This window comes from Ochotona princeps, chromosome 15 (assembly GCF_030435755.1).
Source record: "Ochotona princeps isolate mOchPri1 chromosome 15, mOchPri1.hap1, whole genome shotgun sequence".
NCBI lineage: Eukaryota > Metazoa > Chordata > Mammalia > Lagomorpha > Ochotonidae > Ochotona > Ochotona princeps.
Genome location: NC_080846.1, coordinates 1,895,424 through 1,914,517, shown reverse-complemented (window position 1 = coordinate 1,914,517; position 19,094 = coordinate 1,895,424). Strand labels below are relative to the sequence as shown.

At 63.5% G+C, this 19,094-nt stretch overlaps 1 protein-coding gene across 2 annotated transcripts in view; it reads right to left on the bottom strand.

The window, feature by feature from the left end:
• Positions 1–841: 841 nt before the first annotated feature.
• Positions 842–19,094, bottom strand: part of CELSR1 (cadherin EGF LAG seven-pass G-type receptor 1) — an 81,601-nt gene continuing 63,348 nt past the window's right edge. Inside the window, exons 14-35 of one of the 2 annotated variants that reach the window (XM_058673609.1) lie at positions 18,617–18,737; positions 17,923–18,106; positions 17,476–17,577; positions 16,997–17,091; positions 15,403–15,612; positions 14,362–14,545; positions 12,778–12,921; positions 10,810–11,014; positions 9,987–10,154; positions 8,290–8,416; positions 7,520–7,720; positions 5,693–5,867; positions 4,277–4,389; positions 4,091–4,170; positions 3,261–3,387; positions 2,893–3,018; positions 2,565–2,659; positions 2,341–2,444; positions 2,107–2,256; positions 1,726–1,923; positions 1,381–1,645; positions 842–1,031 (exon numbers count right to left, since the gene is read on the bottom strand). In XM_058673609.1, the coding sequence (XP_058529592.1) occupies positions 1,007–1,031; positions 1,381–1,645; positions 1,726–1,923; positions 2,107–2,256; positions 2,341–2,444; positions 2,565–2,659; positions 2,893–3,018; positions 3,261–3,387; positions 4,091–4,170; positions 4,277–4,389; positions 5,693–5,867; positions 7,520–7,720; positions 8,290–8,416; positions 9,987–10,154; positions 10,810–11,014; positions 12,778–12,921; positions 14,362–14,545; positions 15,403–15,612; positions 16,997–17,091; positions 17,476–17,577; positions 17,923–18,106; positions 18,617–18,737 (3,199 nt within the window). In that variant the 3' untranslated portion in view covers positions 842–1,006. The remainder of the gene's footprint in view (positions 1,032–1,380; positions 1,646–1,725; positions 1,924–2,106; positions 2,257–2,340; positions 2,445–2,564; positions 2,660–2,892; positions 3,019–3,260; positions 3,388–4,090; positions 4,171–4,276; positions 4,390–5,692; positions 5,868–7,519; positions 7,721–8,289; positions 8,417–9,986; positions 10,155–10,809; positions 11,015–12,777; positions 12,922–14,361; positions 14,546–15,402; positions 15,613–16,996; positions 17,092–17,475; positions 17,578–17,922; positions 18,107–18,616; positions 18,738–19,094) is intronic. The other variant, XM_058673610.1, reaches the window with a different exon arrangement.

Below are 19,094 nucleotides of genomic sequence, written 5' to 3'. Positions count from 1 at the left end.
CTGCTGGGGGGCATTCCCCCAAACTCAGAACTGCTCCCAGGAAGGCACAGGAAGACGCCGCCTCGTCGGGGCATCTTCAGCCACGGCAGCGTTTGGCTCTTCCCGCCTCGCAAGGTTAGGGTGAGGGGAAGTCTGCACTTTACTTGGTTCTCGTCTTAGATTTTTCTGTTTCGGAACCGCATGCTGACCGCTCGGGCACCTGACTGAAGTGCACATGGGCTCAGGGTGCGTCATCCTGGCCCTGGCCCACAGCCACCTTCCCGCACCCTGAGTGTTTCCAAAGCCGGCCGGGGAAGCACTGAAGCGTGGCTGCGCCGTTGTCCTGCACAGTTGGCTGTTGGAAGCAAGATGACGTAGCTGGCCCGAGGCTGGAGGTAGGACCCCCGTCTGCCGGGAGAGCTGGGGGACGGGCAGGACGGAATGACATTTGGGAAGACTTGGCGCCAGCCTCTGCACTGGGGATGTGTGACGCCGTAGGGTCCTAGTGGGGCCAGGGCAGGGGCTCAGAGCAGCCCCCCAGCTGCCAGCCCACGCTCCTGGGAAGGCTCCGAGGTGGCCCCAGCTCCGTCACAGAACTGCCCCATCCCGGGGGCATACTTGTCGGAGGAGGCCGTTGGTGCCCTGCCGAGGCAGGTGGCTCACTCCCGCAGTTTCTGGCCCACCTGATGACTCAGTCTTTAGCTCGCTGCCGGGGACCTGGCAGCATTGGCACGTGCCAGGGCACGCTCCGCTGTGCTGGCTTCCTCATGCACAAACATGAGCTGGTCCACACTCCCGGCGTCCTCAGAGGGCTGTCCAGGCTCCTGGCCGTGTGTGCTCCCACAGGGTCCTAGCAGCAGGCTGGCAGCAGGGCTCTGCCTGTGTCCCCTCCGAGGACGGCTGCCTCCCGTGCTCAGCTATGGCACCAGCCACGGAGTCTGTGGGCCCTGCCCCCGAGGGACTGCAGGAACTCCACGCCTCGGGCCCTCTCTCATCAGGGTGACGGGCCTCACCGGTTCCTGATGGTTCAAATTGAAGTTTCATTACTGCCTCTGTGCGTGGGAAGAACCGCCAGGCAGGTGGAGGGACGGTCAGTGGGGGCGGCGGTCTCAGCCGGCGGCAGGAGGGGTGGGAGGCCCTGACGGAGGCAGCTGGTGGGAAGCCCAGTGGCCTTGCACCCTCAAGCTGACCTTGGCAGTGATTCAAGGGCCTGGCCCACATTTCCTGCCCCCACGAGGGAAGAGGAGCAAGTGGAGGCCTCTGGCCTTTGGGCACCTCAGCGCTAAGCTGGCCCGCAGCGGCCATGGACCCACTGGATACAGTAAGCCAGCATGGCCTTCAGACCTGGGTGCTTGGGGCTGTGGAGACTGGGCACCCACCACCCCACCCCCTGTCGCTTACTCAGAGTCGGAGCCGTCAGCCTGGGCGCTCCCCACGCACACGGTCATGGCCACCCCATTGAGGTGCTCGCGCCCCGGCTCCCGCCGTGGGGTCTTGATGGTGATGGCGCAGTCGGGGGCGCGGACCCCGTCGGCGGAGCCCAGGGAGGAGGCGCGTGAGCACGCGGGGCTCTGCTCACAGTCGGCCAGCTTCTCCCGCAGCCAGCACTTGAGCGGCTGCTCTGGTGGTAGTGGCGGTGGGTACAAGACCTTGTTTTTCAGAATGCCTGAGGGGAGGTGGGGGGTGACAGGGTCACACCCAGGCGGGCCACCCTCTCCCCCCACCCACCCCTGGGTCCCCAGGCACCTTTCCTCTGCTCCTGGGGCTGGCTGCAGGGCAAGGCAGGCTTGGCTGGACCCCCGCCATCCCGCTCCTCCTGGTGCAGCTCCACGCTGACCCTGGTCTCCACCCGCAGCTGGGCTGCCTCGCCCGCCTCCTCACTGTCGCTCCCAGCCAGGCTCTCGTTGGGCCAGCCGGCTGGGATGTGGTTGGCTACGGTGTCCACTAGGGCGGAAGAGCAACTCAGCCAGGTCCCCCAGCTTTGCCTGTCCGGGGGCCACACCTGAAGGAGCGGCCCTGTTGTCACCACCCCCTGCCCCGTGCCCTACTGCCCGTGGCCAGAGGACCCCAGGACCTTCCTGCCTGTGCTCACTGGTGGGTGGGGTGTGGGGAGCCGTGGGTGCCCACCTTTCGGGGTGCTGTGGGCTGGGCCTTGGCCCGGGGCCCACGTGTCTGCAGCCTCTCCGGCCTCATCCTCGCTGTCTGACGAGCGTGAGGAGGCATAGGAGCTGCTGTGCTCGTCCAGGGACAGCTCGCTGTCCGAGTCTGAGTCGGGGCCTGTGGGGCATGGGCACGAAGCCTTCAGTGCCTGTCCAGGGGCCAGGAGATGTGGGACGCCTCTGCCCACCCGGGAGGCTGTACCGTGGAGTTTCTTGGAGCTCCTGGGGATGAAGGACGAGTCCACCTCCCCATGCCCGCCCCGTGCTGGTCTGGAAGACACACTCAGCTTCTGTACGGCTTCATCCCTGCAGAGAGCAGAGGGTGGGTCTGGCACATGGCTCAGGGGCAGGTGCCAGGCCGGCTTGTGGGAGGGTGGGACAGCTGCTAGGGACCTGCGCAGGCCCACAGCCCCAGCAGGTACCCACCTGACCGTGCTGTCCAGCGAGACAGTGGACTCGCCCAGCGCCGTGCGAAGCATGTCGGCTCCCTCGCTGTACGTGTTGTTGCAGTTGAGGGAGCGCTGGAGGGCAAGCAGGGCAGGTTGGCGCCAGCAGAGGGCGGCACGGGGCCCTCAAGGAGGCAACCCCAGCTCTGCCACACCTGGTCGGGGTCCCGTCTTCCTAAAACTTTGAGCATCGGGCTGGGGTCTGAGACCCAGTCTGGCCAGTGCCAGACCATGAAAGCCAACGTGCATCCCTCTGCAGGGATGTGATGCCCACCCTCACCCGCTTCCACAGGTGCCACGCGCCCTACCGTCAGCAGGGTGGCCCTGGTGGTGGCCGAGTCGTCCAGATGCAGCTTCTTGCCGGCCAGCGCCGCCCGCAGGTGCTTCCGCACCTCCCTGTTAAACATGCAGTGGAACAGGAGGACGAAGAGGCCCTGGGGGAGGAGGAGTGGTCAGCAGTGGCCGTGGCCCGGGCTCCCAGCACTTCCGCGTCACTGATCGGCTAGTGTGGCCTGGGAAAGTGGCTGCCCGAGGCCTCCCAGGCCTCCCTAGACACTGCTGCTTTGTTGAGCCATATAGCCTGTGCTGGGGATGACAGGGGCCCCTGCCACAACCCACAGGATGTCTTGGATCCCCAGCAGGATGTGTCCCCACAAAGGTTCACGGGCAGGCCTACCTGCAGGCTGCTGCACCCCGCAAAGAGGTAGTGGAAGAGCAGCAGGTCGCTGTTCACGGCCAGCAGCCCCAGCAGCCAGGTGGCGCTCACGAGCAGCAGCAGCAGGAAGGCCGTTCTCAGCAGGGCGCTGCGGGGCAGAACTGGCGGCATGACCCCAGGGCCTCCCCGACCCCTCCTGCACACCCCAAGAGCCAGGCGTGGGCTCACACAGTGTCTGAGACGGAGCCCGGGCCGGCAGGGACGTTGGCAGGGGGCAGTAAATCAAATAAGCCACCACTGGCCATGTCCCCCAGCTCATTCTGGACGCTGAGGATGCAGAGGGACAAGATGTGGCCACGCCATGCTGCCCTCTGCTGCCAGCCCCACACAGGGGGTGTGTCTCCGTGGCACCGAGTGCTTGCGAGGCCCATGGGTCCGGGGTGGGAGGCCCCGAGGTCTGCAACCCCTGCATGCCTGACTCTGCTGTCCACCCGCCTGCATCCTGGCCTGCCTGTCTGCTGAAACACCCGATAAGCCCCAGACCACTCCTTTCCCCCTGACGTGCGTGGTCCCATGCTACCTGCCCCCGTTGGCAACTCCAGGCACCTCAAGGTTAAGGACCCTCCCCCATGCTGCTACTCCCAGCACAGGTCCTGGCACGGACAATTGAACCCACCTCTTTCTTGGTCCCTTCCTCACCAAGTCCTGCACCCCAGTCTCAAACTGTGCCCAGCGCCCATGCCAGTCCCTGGGGGCTGAGGGCCCTGACACACTGGGCAATAGCCAAGCAGACTGCATTTTCAGGGGGCTGGGTGAAGCCACTCCACCAGGCAGGGGCATCCCCCACTTACACGACTCCCTTCCTTTCGTAGTAATGGTGCTTTCTGTGGCAGGAGACCTTGGCAGACAGCACAAACATGACCGTATTGATCTGAGAACAACATGACGGCTCAGGTGTTGGCCTACGTGCGGTCTCCACCTCCGATCCTGGGAGCCAAGGCTGTCCCCCCGCCTGCCCGTGGCTGCCCTGCACTCACAATTATGACCGCTGCAATGGGCCCGGCAAAGCTCCAGATGAGGGTGTCATGGAGAGACAGCCAGCAGAAGTCAGGGTTGCCATAGCCCTGGGGGTCCAGGCCCACTGCCAGTCCTGCACACAGTGAGAGCAGAGAGGAGTAGGGGCCGGACGCCCGCCAGCGTGCTGGGGCCCAGGACAAAGCACCCCCGGGGGCCAGGAGAACGGGGGAGGAGAACGCCTTCCCAGGAGGGGAGAGGCACAGGGGGCCTGAAGGCCGCAGCCAAGACCCAGAAAAGAGCCTGGGGGCTGTGCAGGGCTCTCTGCCTATCCCTGTGTGCCCAGGAAGGCCAGAGCCAGGGTATGGAGCGCAGCAGTAGGATGGCACCCGGGGAGGGTGCTGCCAGTTGGGCCAGCCAGGGACCAGGAAGCTGTGAGCCACCCAGAGTGCAGGCAGGCAGGGTTTATCCGTAGCTCCTATGGCATGGCCCAAGGGGTGGTGGGAGGGGAGGAATCGTGCCCTGTGTGCACACGCACACTGCACACACCTCGCCCTGCCCCGTGTGCACACACGCACCGTACATACCTCGCCCTGCCCCGTGTGCACATGCACACACCTCGCCCTGCCCCGTGTGCACGCGCGCACTGCACACACCTCGCCCTGCCCTGTGTGCACACGTGCACTGCACACACCTCGCCCTGCCCCGCGTGCACACGCACACACCTCGCCTTGACCCATGTGCACATGTCCACACCCCACACCCCTTGTCCAGCCCCACTTGTGAACACACACACCCTGCCCTGTCCTGCCCCACATACACACGGACACACCATCCACACCTTGCCCCCACCCCGCCTGCACATGCACTCCACAAATGCCCCTCCAACATGCCTTCCCATCCTCCAGGGCTGTGAAATGAGCATTTCTCACACTGCCTGGAACAGCCTTGCTTCCTGGCCCAGGGACCAGCTAGGTCGGGACCGCCTGTGCCCAGAGCACAGCCCCAGTTTTGGGAGGCTGGGACCAGGTGGACAGGTGTGTGCAGCCCCATGTCCTCCCTGCCAACCTCCTTGGGAAGTCACCTTTCCGCAGAAGCCCTGCATGACCCCCTGCTGCCCTCACCCAGGACACCCCAGCCCAGGGCCCCCAAGCAGCCACAGCCTGGTGCGCCTAGCACCCAAGATGCTTCTTCCAAGCAGGCCCATCCCTGAGCTCAGCAACTTCCTTGGTGTGGGCTCTGTGAGGTCATCAGGGGCCCTGACTGCCCCGCAGGAGCGACCTGAGGACAGGCTCAGCCTGGGTCCTAGAGCAGAGCCACTCGCTGGATGGCTGAATGACTGAGCCGGCCAGAGAGTGAACAGAGGCACCCTCCTGATCACGTACGTCCTGCAGGGAGGGCGGGAGGGGAGGGCTGTGACACAGTGACACCACCCTCACCTGTGACGACGGCAGGGATGCCCCAGCCGATGACGTAGTAGAAGCGCATGGGCCCAGCATCGATGTTGCGCACCTCGGTCAGCATGCGGTGGACATGCAGGCCTTCGACCAGCGTCCAGGCGAAGCAGCTCATGTAGACATAGTGCAGGAGGATGGCGACCACGGTGCACAGGAACTTGGGGCGGGGAGGACCACGTGAGTCCCACAGCCCCTGCCCAGAGCCTCTGCCCAGCCTGGCTGTGCCCCGTCAGTGCCCAGGGAAGGTGGGAGGACCACGTGAGTCCCACAGCCCCCGCCCAGAGCCTCCGCCCAGCCTGGCTGTGCCCCGTCAGTGCCCAGGGAAGGTGGGAGGACCACGTGAGTCCCACAGCCCCTGCCCAGAGCCTCCGCCCAGCCTGGCTGTGCCCTGTCAGTGCCCAGGGAAGGTGGGAGGACGTGAGTCCCACAGCCCCTGCCCAGAGCCTCTGCCCAGCTGGCTGTGCCCTGTCAGTGCCCAAGGCAGGTGGGGGCACTGCCTGACAAGTCCTCAGATTGTCCTTTGTTTCAGACATTGAGGGTGTCGTGGGCATGGCGGGGGCTCACCTGTACTTGCCCGGCCCTGCCCCTCCCCTCTGCATGGCTGTGAGGAAGCCCCAGCACCCAGGACTCCCAGGTGGAAAGGGGAGGAGCAGAGCTGGCCTCAGCGCTGGGCTGCCCTGTTCACACAAGGCTCCCTCCGAAATGGAAAACCTTGGCACTGTCCACGCACACCCAGATCCACAGTCCTGCACCCCCAGCTGGTTCCAGCGTTGCCCACCCACCCGGCATCAGGGCCAACAGTATTGTCCACGTTTGCTGCCGCCGCCTCCCGAACTGCTGCCTTCCCGCTGCTCCAGGGCCTGGCCCTGCCTCCAGCCACCCCTCCAAACTTGCACTACCCCCCAGTGTCCCCCTGAAGGTCACACACTGGCCCCCAAGCTAACACCCAGGCTCCCTGCACGAGTTTCTCCTCAAGGGCCTGTCATCAGCCTTGCCGCGAGGGCCACCGTGTCACCGGCGTGACATATAAGTCACAGGCGCGGCAGCCTTGTGTCCTTCCTAGGGTGGCCACAGAGGGAAGCTGGGCAGCAGGTCCCCGAGGGACGCCCCTCTCCTCCTAGGGTGACAGCATCGAGGTACAGTCTTGGCAGGGGCAGCCAGGTGCAGGTGTGAACTGTGCACATCCGGAAGGCAGACCGTGAGGGTGCTCACATCCCAGGGCTGGGGCAGGGCCAGCAGGGGTCACTGCAGGTCCCTGTATCACTCTGAGGAGTCTGTCCCTTCCCCGTGACCACAGCACCAGGGCACATGGGGAGGAGGGTGACCAGTAGACGTGAGCTCAGTTTCTCAAGGGGTAGTGGCCCCACTGTCCTTGTCATTAGCCCTGCAACATCTCCAGCGGGAGGTCACCCATCTTTGTTCCCACCCACTCTCCTACTTTTGCTTTCTCTGAGGGGGCGCCTTCCTCGTCCTCCCGCCAACCCCCCAGAAGCCACCTCCCACCGCTCCTGGGCCTGTCTCAGGAAGCCTTGAGCTCTCACAGAGGGAACGCAGACATGGGGTCACTGCGGCTCCCGGCACTCAGAACACAGCGTGCGTGTCATCTCACGTGGTAGCACTAGCGTCTGCCCAGGGAGGGGACAGGCCCCGGCCCTTCTGGCGTGGGTCCCGCTGAGCATCCCACCTGCCCACAGGACGACCAGCTGCGCCTGCCAAGCTGAAAAGGCAGGAGAGCCCTCCCCCACCCCAGCAGAAGGCCAGTGAGACTGTGCCCACCATGTCAGCCCTGGGCAGGGGGCGAGGCCTTACCGGGTTCTCCGTCTGGTTGATGCCAACCACGAAGATGAGCTGGGAGAGGAAGAGGGCAGCGATGAGGTTCCTGTGGATGCTGTGCAGGTTGGAGCGCAGCGCCCGGGCCAGGGCCAGGAGGATGAAGGCCAGCAGCAGGGCAGCCAGGGACAAGGCCACGGCAGCGTAGGTCACGATCTTCAGGGGCAGGACCTCCCCGTGCTGCAGGGGGCGGGGGCAGTGAAGGGCAGGATGGTGAGGCCATGGCTGCACAGTGTGGGCGTGCCTGGCACCACAGCCTGAGCCCCCATGGCTTGCTGTCAGAGAGGCACTGAACAGGTCACCCAGAATCCCAAGCCGCTCGCAACTCCCCCTCAAAAGTTTTGACAACTCCCAGGTGCCTGTCCATGCGGAGCAGGTGAAGCCACTGCCCGGGTGCCCGGCCTCCCACACAGGGAGGCCATGGAGGGCCCCCCTGCTCTTATTTCAGAGGACAAAGGTCAGCCAGCCAGACCTTGCAATTCCAAGTGAGGGGGTAGAAACAGCAGACCATGCTAGGGAAGCAGCACTCATTCCAGAAGTTTCCAGACACAAGCCTGAGTCCCCTATTCCAGCTGTAATGGAGGCCGGGGACCCTCCAAAACCCTTCGTTATGAAATCCCTGCCCCCAGAGTCCCGGAACATGAATGGTAATGTGCCTGAGTGCTCAGAGTCAGGAGGGAGCCAGTGGAGGGATTGGGGAGGAAGCGTGGCTGTCTCTCACGGAAGCCCAGGCCCTGGGCAGTGCCTACCTCACGCCTGGAGATGTCCATGAGCACAGCGAAGCTGCCCGCATGGCTGCACTGGCACACCACATGGCTCCGGTTCCTGGACTGGAGTTCACAGCCCCGGGCTGACCACCCTCCGGTCCCGCCGACGCTGCCGAGCCAAGGGAGGTGTGGGTGTCAGGCACACTGCACCATGAGACCCAGTCGGGGAGCAGCTCTGCTCCATCCGCCAACCTTCAGGGCTGTCCTGCCTCCCCCCACCCCTGCCGGTCCTCTCAGCAGGAACGGAGACAAATGCAGGCAGCCGGGCCAGGTGAGCAGCACCCCACGACAGACGGCCCAGGACCCCAGCACCCCACGACAGACGGCCCAGGACCCCAGCACCCCACGACAGATGGCCCAGGTCGAGTCCTAGCTTCCAATTCCAGCCCTCTGCTAACACACACCCACGAGACAGCAGATGGTGGGTCAAGGACACGGTCCCTGCCACCCCACAGAGGACCTGAACGGAGCTGCCGACCCAGCCTTTGCAGAGTGGTGTTAAGAGCTCCTGTCTCTTTCTAATGAAGCAGAAATATGGTTGCCCGAGTGTGCTGACCTCCCAGCCTGCCACCCACTGAGTCGGCGGCCGCCCAGCCACCTAGCTGCACCATCTGCATCTCCCAGGGCCAGGCAGGGCCTCTCATGACACCCCCAAAGGCCAAGGTTTCCCAGGAGCTCCTGGCGTCCCTGCCGGCTGCCACAGTGGAGCCCTGTCTTTGTGCTCCGGCCTCCGGCACCCGTCGCCAGACAACAGGCACAACCTCTCCCATTTACTCGCCACTTTCATCTTCCGATTGCACAACTTTTATGGGGACCGCGGGAGCCAGAGCCTGCTTGTTAGCCGTCTTCCACTGACGGTGAGCCCCAAATAACACAGTGTCAGCAGCACCCTGCCCTGCCCCACTCTGGGAAAGTCGGGCTGTGTTTCAGATCACAAGCTTACTCATCTGTGAAATGGGCTGGGAAGGGTAAAGCACTGGCCGAGAAGGTTCAGATCTGGGACCAAGAGGAGCCACGCGGGGACAGGTCATCGGCATGGCAGCTAATTGCAGGTTCAGACCTGGGACCCCGGGAGCAACAGGCAGACTCGGCGCCATGGGGCACTTCCTGCATGATGTAAGGGGCTTCTGTAGCCTGTCCTTCATGAGCCAAATGCCAGACAGGCACCAGGCACTGAAGCATGGCCAGGCCCAGGGCCGACACAGGCTCTTCCACAAAAATCCCGGGGCTCAGGAGGACATGTGGAGGGGGCGCCTCCTGGACTCCAACTCTCCCCTGTTCCATTTGCCAACCACACACACCTCCTCTCCTGCCTGCACGGAGCTGCCTTCCCAGGCCCAGGGGCTCCCAGCCTGGGGCTGGTCTAGGGGCAGGACTGGGGTTGGGGACTCCTCCACGACACACATCCAGGAGTCCTGCACTGGTGGCAAAGCTTCTGACTGAGGCCCACCTGCCCTGCACGTCTAGAATGAGAGCTTGCGGCACCTCTGCACCATGGGTTCCTCCTGAGGCACCTTGGGTGTGTGCAGTGTGTATACCCATGTGTGCAGGGGCTGTGTGCACGTGGATAGGCTGACACACCCAGCAGCACAGCAGGCCAGGAGGGGAGCCTGAGGACAGCCCCATGGGGCGCCTGTGGCTGAGCCTAAAGGGCATGGCTAGGCCGGCACAGCACTTACGCCAGGGAGTGGTTCCAGAACACGCACACAGGTTTGGTGCGCTCCTCGGTCTCCAGCAACGCAAACTCCAGCTGGATGGGCCTCTCCAGAGGGCTGGACACCGGGGGTCCCTCACTGTACACCACGGTGCTTACCACGGGCGTGTTGATGACGGGCCGGTTAGGCAACCTGTGGCAGAGAAGCTACAGTGAGGACCCAGACAAGCACACGGAACAGGTGCAGGTCCCAGAGCAGCTGGAAAACACTCAGGGCCTGGACCCATGTTCCTGCTGGCAGGACGGGCCTGGGCCATGTTCCTGCCGGCAGGACAGGCCTGGACCATGGTCCTGCTGGCAGGACGGGCCTGGGCCACAGCGTGCACCTGCGTGCTCAAAGCAGGTGTGCCTGGGGCCATGTACCACCTTTAGACACAGGCTTGGGGAGCAGCAGCCAGCCACTCTCACCACCACGGAGCTCTAACCCGGTCCTGGCTCAAGGAGCTGGGCTCCTGCCACTCACATGGGAGGCCTGGGAGAGGCTGCTGCCTCCCAGCTCTGGCCACGGTGGGCAGCCCACGAGTGAATAGTGGGTGGGTTTTCTACCTGACACTGTCTCTGCTTCTCAGGTAGACAAAATGGTAAACAACAAGGAGATGGGACATACGTGTTGACACCAGCAGCCCACAGCACGTGGTACACAGTGGAGAAATGCCGGGACAGCCAAGATATCCATAAAAGGACAGTGACACAGCCCGGGGCAGGGGGTGCCGGCCAAGCCAGCCCACATGCACGGCCACTGAGAAGGTGCGGCTGGACACAGCTTCGGGGTCTGGTGCTGGCCTTACCGGAGGCTGCGGCGGTCAGGGTCATAGTGGTCAGGCAGCAGCTGGCCCAGGGTCCGGTAGATGACGACCAGGGCAACGGCGACTTGGCTGGGCTCGTCTGGGTGCCGCCTTCGCCTGCCAGGAGGCACCTCATCCTCTGTGCTGGGCGCGGGCCGTGCTGTCTGTGGGCTGGCCCTCCGGCTGGCTGGTCTGCCCACAGCACCTTCTGTGAGGTAAGTGCTGAGTGTGAGGCCACGGGGCAGGGGTGCCCGTGAGGTTACGGGGTAGGGCAGGGGTACCTGTGAGGTCGTGGGGCAGGGGGTGCCCATGAGGCCGTGGGACTGAGGAGGGGTGCCTATGAGGCCTGGGGCAGGGCCAAGGGGCCCGTGAGGCTGCAGGGCAGAGCAGGGGTGTCCATGAGACCTGGGGCAGGGTGCCTGTGTGCCCACCAGGTGGCATCATCTCAGCTGTCGACCTTGGGGAAATGCAGCCCTGTTTCTCCCAACCCCAAACAGCTCAGGGCGAGGCAGGAATCCCACTGTAGGTCCAAACACAAGGGAACTGTGCCCTGGCAGCGCCACATACACTGCCAGCCGGTGCCAGCTGTGTGTGAAGCAGACGCACAGCACGTGGTGCAGCCTCTCCCAGGCTTGCACAGGAAGGCGATCCTCACACCTGTTGCCTCCCCACAGATGAGACCTGAGCGTAGCAGGCAGAGCCTGAGGCAGCCCTGGTAAATGGAGTCGGCCTTACAGACTCCCTTACACAGTGGGGGGCACGCGGGGCTGGGGCAGGGCAGCAAGGGGTGGGTATGGCCAGGATTTTGTGTCTGCAAAGCAGGAGCCTGGGGACAGTAGCGTGGGCAGGCAAGGGCGCTTGCAGGGAGCTGAACAAGGAGCGGGCAAGTCCCATGAGCACTTGGGGTGGAAAGTGCGTGGCCCCAAGAAGCTCGGGGGCACTGGTGAGCTGCACTGCACACGCTCTGTCATTTCATGCCCTTGGGCAGACCAACGCCTGTGCCCGTTCCTGACGGACAGCTCAGAGAATGAACCCTCTGCTAATAACGACAGCAAGGAAAATGTACACTAACACACATCACACACAGAGACCATATCACACACATCACACACACAGATATATCACACACATCACACACACAGACATATCACACACATCACACACATCACACACATCACACACACAGACATATCCCACACATCACACACACAGACCATATCACACACATCACACAGACTACACCTCACAAAATACAGACCATATCACATACACCTCACAAACTACATGTACACACACATCACTGCCACATATACACACCCCACACGCAACACCTGATATACACACCATACAGACCACACACACACCCATCCCTACATGTACCACATCACACACACACACAGACACCCCACAGGCACTTGCGAGGGCACCCATGAAAACAGCTCCTGCCCTCGGGAGGAGGCCCCGACAGGGAGGACTCTCAGGAACACCCTGGGACGACAGGCGGCAGTCTGGGCTTCCGGCTGAACTGTCCCTGTTACTCAGGAACACCACGTGGCCTGAGTGACCTGGGAACATTGCAAGCACAGAGTGTGCCGTGGGGGCCCCAAGCAGCACTGAGGGCACGTGCAGACTCGCGGGGCGCATGCAAGGGGCGGGAGCCATGCAATCGCAAGGCACTTTTGGCAGTTCACAGGAGCGCACATGAAGATAACATGAACAGCGCCAACGCTTTGCCCCAAAAGCCCTCCACACTCCCCAGCTGCCTTTGCACGAATGTTCAGGAATGCCTGTGTGTCGGCATGGCTTCCACGCACTCCACGCCAAAGGTGTGAAGATGAGGGGACCCCAGCCCTCGGCCATCACAACAGGTCACATCACACACACACCACATGCCACCGCACATACCACACATCGTGGTACCACATACATGACATGTGCCACCACACATCACAGGGCATCACACTGTCGCACCTTTCCTCTCAGGAGGCCTGAAGAAGTCTGAGGAGAAGGACACAGAGGACTCCAGCTCCTTGGGGAACTCCTCCTGGATGTCCCCGAACCGTGGCACCCTGGCGCCCGAGAAGTTGAACTTGTCGAAGATGTCGACTGCAAGAACTGGGAGAGCCCCTCAGTCACATGGGAGGCCAGGGGGCGCCCCTCAGTCACACGGGAGGCCAGGGGGCGCCCCTCAGTCACACGGGAGGCCAGGGGGACCCCTCAGTCACATGGGAGGCCAGGGGGACCCCTTAGTCACACGGTAGACAAGGGGGCGCCCCTCAGTCACATGGGAGGCCAGGGGGCACCCCTCAGTCACACGGGAGGTATGGGTGCCCCTCAGTCACGTAGGAGGTCAGGGGGTGCCCCTCAGTCACACGGGAGACAAGGGGGCGCCCCTCAGTCACACGGGAGGCCAGGGGGCGCCCCTCAGTCACATGGGAGGCCAGGGGGACCCCTTAGTCACATGGGAGGCCAGGGGGACCCTTTAGTCACACGGGAGGCCAGGGGGCACCCCTCAGTCACACGGGAGGTATGGGTGCCCCTCAGTCACGTAGGAGGTCAGGGGGTGCCCCTCAGTCACACGGGAGGCCAGGGGGCGCCCCTCAGTCACACGGGAGGCCAGGGGGCGCCCCTCAGTCACACGGGAGGCCAGGGGGCGCCCCTCAGTCACACGGGAGGCCAGGGGGTGCCCCTCAGTCACACGGGAGGCCAGGGGGCGCCCCTCAGTCACATGGGAAGCCAGGGGGCGCCCCTCAGTCACACGGGAGACAAGGGGGCACCCCTCAGTCACACAGGGGGCAACCTGACCTCCGATAGCATGATGGGATTCAGGCGCTGGCGAGTGCCTGAGAGGACACCGACCCTCCCTCCCTAAGGGACCCAGCAGAGGACACCGACCCTCCCTCCCTAAGGGACCCAGCAGAGGACACCGACCCACCCTCCCTAAGGGACCCAGCAGAGGCACACAGCCCACGCCTGCTGGGCTGCAGCAGGCTGCCCCATCATCCCGCACCTGCCGGGTGCTCCCGACTGGAGTGCTCCTCCAGGGCAGCTCCTCCAAACCTCATGTCAGCTTTTCTGGGTGGGGAGGGCTCTGTGTGCCAGCACGGAGCTAACTTACTAAACCCTGGCCCTGGAGGCACTGACAGACGTGTGGCCTCAAGACAGCTTAGCTCCTAGTCAGCATGAGGGCTCCCAGGTGGGACGTAGAGTGGGGAGCTTGGCCATCCTCACCGACACAGCCCCCCTGTGCCTGCCTCTGCCTGCTCCCTCACCCCAACACTTCCGCGAGGGAGGGTCTCACACATGAGCAAGTGGAAGGCCTGAGAGGACCACTGAGCACATGACAGCCCCTGGCCCTGATGCCATCTGTGCCTGGGCCCCGCCCCAGGTGTCCTGCACACATCTCCGAGGCTCAGCGTGATCACCCCAATTCACAGACAAGGAAGAGAGGCCAGCAAGCGGTCCCTCGGGTCCTGCCAGGGCAGGCCCTTGCTGGTGTTGGAGTCCCCAGTCCCTTGCCCATCACAGCCCTCATGCGCCCTCCGCGTCCCTTACTCATGTTGGCAGTGACGAGCACGAAGGGCCTGAGGTAGGTGCCACGCACGTTCTGGGCCACAGTGCTGAAGTAGGCCTCGAAGCGCTGCAGCAGCTGTGCCACGCCGCCCTCGCCACGCTGGATCTGCTCCCACGCGGGCCTGGTGGCCGGCGCCAGGAGGGCGCTGCCCGTCTGCACCATGTCCTAGCACACAGACGCACAGGGTCAGCCCCGGCTATGCCTCCAGAGCCAGGCCCGAGAGCTTGTCCCCCAATGCCAAAGGCAGCGGACATGTGGGTCAGTCCTGGCCGTGCCTCCAGAACCCCCAATGCCAAAGGCTGCAGACACTGGGGTCCCCCAGCCCTTATCAGAAAGACCAAGCACCTGAGAGGGCAGAGGTCAGTTACTCCAGGGGTGGGGTGGGAGGGTTCACTGTAGTCGGGGGGACCCCCAACCCCTCGGGGCTTAGGGGAGTGAGCAGAAGGGTGGTGAGGAGCAGGGTCTGGGTGCCACAACCCAGGATGGAAACCAAGAACAAAAGCTTCGCTTCCAAAGACTTAGAAACAGAGTAAAGGCTCCACTTGCCCAAACCCCAGATCACAGCCCCAAGCAGTGGGGGGGACCGAGAGGACTGTGCCCAACGGGGGTCCCCAGGGGTTGGAGGGAGAGGAGGAGGAGGAGCTGAGGAGGGGAGCACGCGGAGGAGGGCTGTAGGGAGTGACACGGAAGCTCACAAGGGCTAAGGGCACTTCCCAAACAAGTGAGGGGCTTCTCGGCCCCCATCCCATTATAAAACGGCCTTGCCCAGGGGGGTCTGTGCAGCTGCGCCCTCGAGCAGACCCCTTCACTCCCCATGACTCAGTTTCCTTACCTGTCACAGGCTACAGCATTGCTCGAGGCACACAGAAGGGTCCAAGTTGGCCAAGTTGGTGGCCAGCACCATCACCCACACAGAGCCTGGGCCGTGCACCGCCCCCACCCCCACACAGAGCCCGGGCCGTGCACTGTCCCCACCCTAACAATCAGAATTGGGCTGCCATCACGGGGGCCCTGGCACCTACCTCATGGAAGTCTGCGTCGCGTGTGGCTGCCAGGTCGAAGCCATGCTGGTGGCTCTCATGCTGCAGGACACGGGCCAGCAGCCGGAAAGCCGTCCGCAGGTCATTGCCGAAGAGCAGGCCGGGCGGCCGTGTGGCATTTCGCAGTGCCTTTGCCAGCCGCAGAGACCCCACGCCATCCAGCCGTGTCTCATTGCGGCTCAGCCTCTCGTTCTAGAAGGGGAGGGGATTGCAGTGTGGGCAAACCCTGCTCAGAGCCCACAACCTCCTGGGGCAAGTTGCCTTATCAGAAAGCTCCTAAGTTGAGAGAGGACCGTGGGTGGACTGCAGCGGCCAGGAAAGCAGGGGGTGCTGGGCACAAAGGAGCAAAACACAGCGAGAAATGGGCAAGGCAGGAGTGGCAGGGGCTGGCGCTGTGGCACAGCCTGCGGGCACCAGTTTGAGTCCCGCTGCTTTGCTTCCCATCCAGCTTCCTGCTCATGGCCCAGGGAAGCAGCAGAGGACAGCCAGAGCCTTGGGACCCTGCACCTGCGTAGGAGACCCGGAAGCTCCTGGCTCCCAGTCAGCCCAGCTCTGGTCACTGAGGCCATTAGAGAAGCAAACCAATAGCTGAAGGCCTCTTTCTTTCTCACGCTACCTTTTAAATCAATCAATCAATTAATCTTTTTTAAAAAATGTTGGGCAGGAGAGAGGAGGCAGACGCAGGAGCACCACTTTACAGCACCAAAACCACAGAGCTGGGTCCCAGCGGACATGAGATGCGGCCTTGAGTGCCCTCCCCGAGCGTGGTGTGGGCACCACCATCCCCCCAGGCATGTGCAGTGCAGCCGCACACAGCCCAGACACACGCACACAGCCCAGACACGTGCACACAGCCCAGACATGCGCACACAGCCCGGACACACACATACAGCCCGGGCACATGCACACAACCCGGACACATGCACACAGCCCAGACATGCGCACACAGCCCGGACACACGCACGCAGCCCAGACACATGCACACAACCCAGACACACGCACGCATCCCGGGCACACGCATGCAACCCGGACACATGCACACAGCCCAGACATGCGCACACAGCCCGGACACACGCACACAGCCCAGACATGCGCACACAGCCCGGACACATGCACACAGCCCAGACATGCGCACACAGCCCGGACACACGCACACAGCCCAGACACATGCACACAACCCAGACACACGCACGCAGCCCGGACACATGCACGCAGCCTGGACACACGCATGCAGTCCGGACACACGCACGCAGCCCGGGCACACGCACGCAACCCGGACACATGCACGCAGCCTGGACACACACACGCAGCCCGGGCATGCGCATGCAGCCCAGACACATGCACACAGCTTGGACACACGCACACAGCCCAGACACACACACGCAGCCCGGGCACACGCACACAGCCCAGACACACACACAGAGTCCAGACACACGCACACAGCCCAGACACGTGCACACAGCCCAGACACATGCACACAGTCCAGACACATGCACACAGCCCAGACACATGCACACAGCCCAGACACGCGCACACAGCCCAGACACACGCACGCAGCCCAGACACGCGCGCCTACCATGCCCCTGAGGTCCAGGAAGGAGCTGCTGGTGCAGTTGAAGAGCTCAGGGGGCAGCCAGCCCTTCTCGGCGCTGCAGTGTCGGACGGCATTTCCTGGGGTTGAGGAGAGACACGGGGCTCAACCTTGGCACCGAGCAGAGGCCCCCACAGCCACCTGGGCTGACCTGAGCCCACGTCCTCCACAGCGGCACAGGCACCTACAGGCACAGCCGACTGTGTCTGAGCAACCCCGGAAGTGAGGTGGCCCTAGCCACACATAGCAGAGCCACCCGTGCCCGGGTGAAAGTGTACGCAGGTACGGGCGGGGACTGCTATTTGTCGTGGTGGAAAAGGGGGTCTGAATCACCCCACCGCAGGTCTAACCAGTTTCCCAACACAGAATGCTTTGCGATTCCAACACTGGGCTAGCCTCCCGCCAAACAGGGCTACCTCGGTTCCGTCTGCTACCCCGTGGGTACCACAGGCCACGGGACTTACCTACGGATCCCTTGGGGCAGGGCACAGCAGCTGGCTGCCCGAACTTGGTCTGCGGCCACCAAATGCCTGCCTCGAACGCTCGGGGGCACCCACTGTAGATCACTGGGGGAAGCAGAAGGGAGGCGGCTCAGCCGGCGTGGCAGCACCCACAGGTGTCTCAGCCCACCCAGCGTCCCTCCCTGCAGGAGGCTCTGCAGCAGCACTCACATTTTCCCCTCCCCTCAGGTCCCCTACGCTCTAGCCACAGAACTCCAGGAGGTCGGGAAAAGGCAGGACGCGAGGCTGCCCAGGGTTCCTGAGGGCCAGGGTGTGCAGCGGACACACAAGCATGGGTCTGTATGTACATACGCACTGACCCACACACACATCCATGATCGCCACCTGTACACACAGTGCCCAGCATCCCTGGGTGTGACGAGGTGGGTGGGGTCAAGGGACAACGGGCACCTTCACAGCCGAGCATGGTGACCTCGGCGAAAGGGTTGTCACAGCGGTTGCACTGGCGGCCGACCACGCCAGGCTTGCAGGCACACTGCCCGGTGTCCATGTCACAGGTACGACTGCGTGAGCCGTGGGGGAAGCAGTCACAGGGCAGGCAGGCATCCTGGGCTGGGGGCTTGTAGTAGTTCTCCTGTGGGAGCCGGAAGCAGGGCAGCCTCAGAGGCCGGCGCGAGGCCCTCCGTGGCCCCAGCCTAGGAGGGCAGGCTTCCTCCCGGGAACCGCCCACCCAGCCTTCTCATGGCCACCTCCAGAAGAGTCCCCCTCCAGTGCAGGCTCATGCAGGAACACAGCTCAGTTTAAAAATGTAAAGCTGCTTCTACGCCCTCCACGGAGTGCAGTAAAGCTCAAGGGTACGTGCCGGGGGAGGCACGGGGTAAGGGCACCACTCGCCGGGGCGGCATAATCCACTGGAGTGCCCAGCCCAAGTCCTGGCCACTCCACGTCTGACCCAGCTCAAACTGCCCTGGGGAGCAGCAGGCGATGGCCCAAGTACTGCCACCCACATGGGAGGCCTGGACGGAGCTCTGGGCTGGTCCCGGCTTCAGCCTGGCGCAGCCATGGTGGTCTCCCGCCTCTCTCTAAAGAGTCTGAGCTGTACAGGTGCATGACGCAGCTGAACACACACGTGTGGGCACCTCACCTTGCACTGGCACTGGCCGGTCGTCTTGTTGCAGTCAGGGTCGAAGCCTTTGCTGACGGCGCACAGGCAGGGCCCACACACGGGATTTCCCCACCAGCCCCGGGGGCACGGAAGGTCTACCCTGGAGGAGCAACGGGCAGCGGATGGAAGGGATGGGCTGTGCTTTCCGGAACACGGAAGCCTGGAGGCAGCCTGACCAGCACAGAAGGTCCTGGCAGTCCCGGCCAGGCTGGACGCGAGGCAGCCCCCCACCCCAGCCCAGCTTTTCCCCACACCACAGCAGCTACCCTCTGGTATCCCTGCCTGACTTCCAGCCACCAGGCACACCCGGAAGGTTCCACCTTTAGAACTCTCATGTAAAACCTTCATTTCTTTCTCGTGCTTTCTTCTACCTTGATGCTGCATTCACAGAGCTTGATACCACCTTGATTACCACAGTGGACACAGTGTCTATGTCCACACGGTGCCCGGGGGCCCT